General features: G+C 39.4%; 1 protein-coding gene across 1 annotated transcript; it reads right to left on the bottom strand.

Moving 5' to 3' along the window:
- Positions 1-487: 487 nt before the first annotated feature.
- Positions 488-1,030, bottom strand: LOC147608979 (uncharacterized). Its single transcript, XM_086788525.1, has one exon. It carries the CDS (start codon positions 1,028-1,030, stop codon positions 488-490), a length of 543 nt encoding a protein of 180 aa, XP_086644651.1.
- Between the last annotated feature and the right edge of the window lie 422 nt (positions 1,031-1,452).

Genomic DNA, 1,452 nt, shown 5'->3' with positions numbered 1-1,452 from the left:
ACTAATGTAGAAGCTTGTTAGTAAACAATTATCATATACTGCGGTAGTTAGCATACACTATATGCTAGTTAGCATATATTGTATGCTAGTAAGCACACGCTATATAGTAGCTAGTGTGCATACAGTTAGCATATACTGTGCTAGTTAGCATACACTATATGCTAGTTGGCATATACTGTATGCTAGTTAGCATATGCTAGTTAGCATACGCTATATGCTAGTAAGCACACAATATAAATTAGGTAGTTAGTATACAGTTAACATATACTGTGTGAGTTAGCATACAGTATATGCTAGTTAGCCTATACTATATACTAGTTAGCATACTTTATATGCTAGTTAGGATACACTGTATGCTAGTTAGCATACGCTTTATGCTAGCTAACATACATTTTGTAGAAGCTTGTTAGTACACAATTAGCATATACTGTGGTAGTAGTAAGCATACACAAGATACAAAATAGAATAAAAGACCATGATGCTCATGTCAAAAACCGAATGGCATGCTGTTATAGATTGCTTCATAATCTTCGGGGGTGATTGTGTACATTTGCCTTCTCTTTTGCATGTGTTTCATGGGTATCTTGATACAACGTACAAGATTTGAAAGTATGTGAACAACAGGTTTATTGTAGTCTAGTTTGAAGGTGTATGCATCCACTTGCTTGTAATACAGTCCTTGCACGACATAAGAGCCTTTGTCAATTACATTGTTCCACTCATCAATGTAACCCTGTTTTGCCTTTTCTTTTACCGCAATGCACTTTACCAAGTAAAAGTCTACATTCTCATCATTGGTTGTAGCATCTGGATTCACTACAAAAGTGTCACCAACACACAAAGCACTACTTAATGCATCATGGTGGCCTTCATACATGAATTTTTCATATCCAATGATCTGTCCTTCAAGGGCATCATCAGTCGGAGTGTCTTCTTCATCCTCAACTTCATTAGACAATGGCATCAAAATGTGATAATCCCAAGGCTGCACATGAGATTTGTTAGTGCAGCGATTCCAACTATGGTTCATGCATGCATCACAAAAGCATGCCAATGGTCTTGTGGCAATGGCAGTTGCATCTGGCCGGTTGTGACCGTGAAAAGCATGCAAGGTGCGAGACTTCTCAACGGTGGCACAATTCCATTTAACCTCCCTGTTTACATCACCTACTTTGATCTCCCAAAACACACGGGCACATTCCCTTTCTTTTAGAGGATATGATGCAGCTGCTCTCTTTGATAGGTTGGCTTGGCAATAGGTAACCACATCTGCAGCACACTTTAAAGTGGCCCCATTAGGCTTCAGCTGTTCATGTGTCAACGATCTTTTAATAACTGCGCCTACACCATCATGCTCTCCCTTGCCATGTCTTGATCCAAAGAAGAACCAGCTCATCTCCATTCCTGTCAGTCCAGCATACCTTGTAACAAAATAGAAAGGCCTAGTAGCCT

Source organism: Cibotium barometz, chromosome 52, assembly GCF_041138505.1.
Source record: "Cibotium barometz isolate CiBa-2024 chromosome 52, ASM4113850v1, whole genome shotgun sequence".
Lineage (NCBI taxonomy): Eukaryota > Viridiplantae > Streptophyta > Polypodiopsida > Cyatheales > Cibotiaceae > Cibotium > Cibotium barometz.
This window is presented reverse-complemented; position numbering and strand designations above follow the sequence as displayed.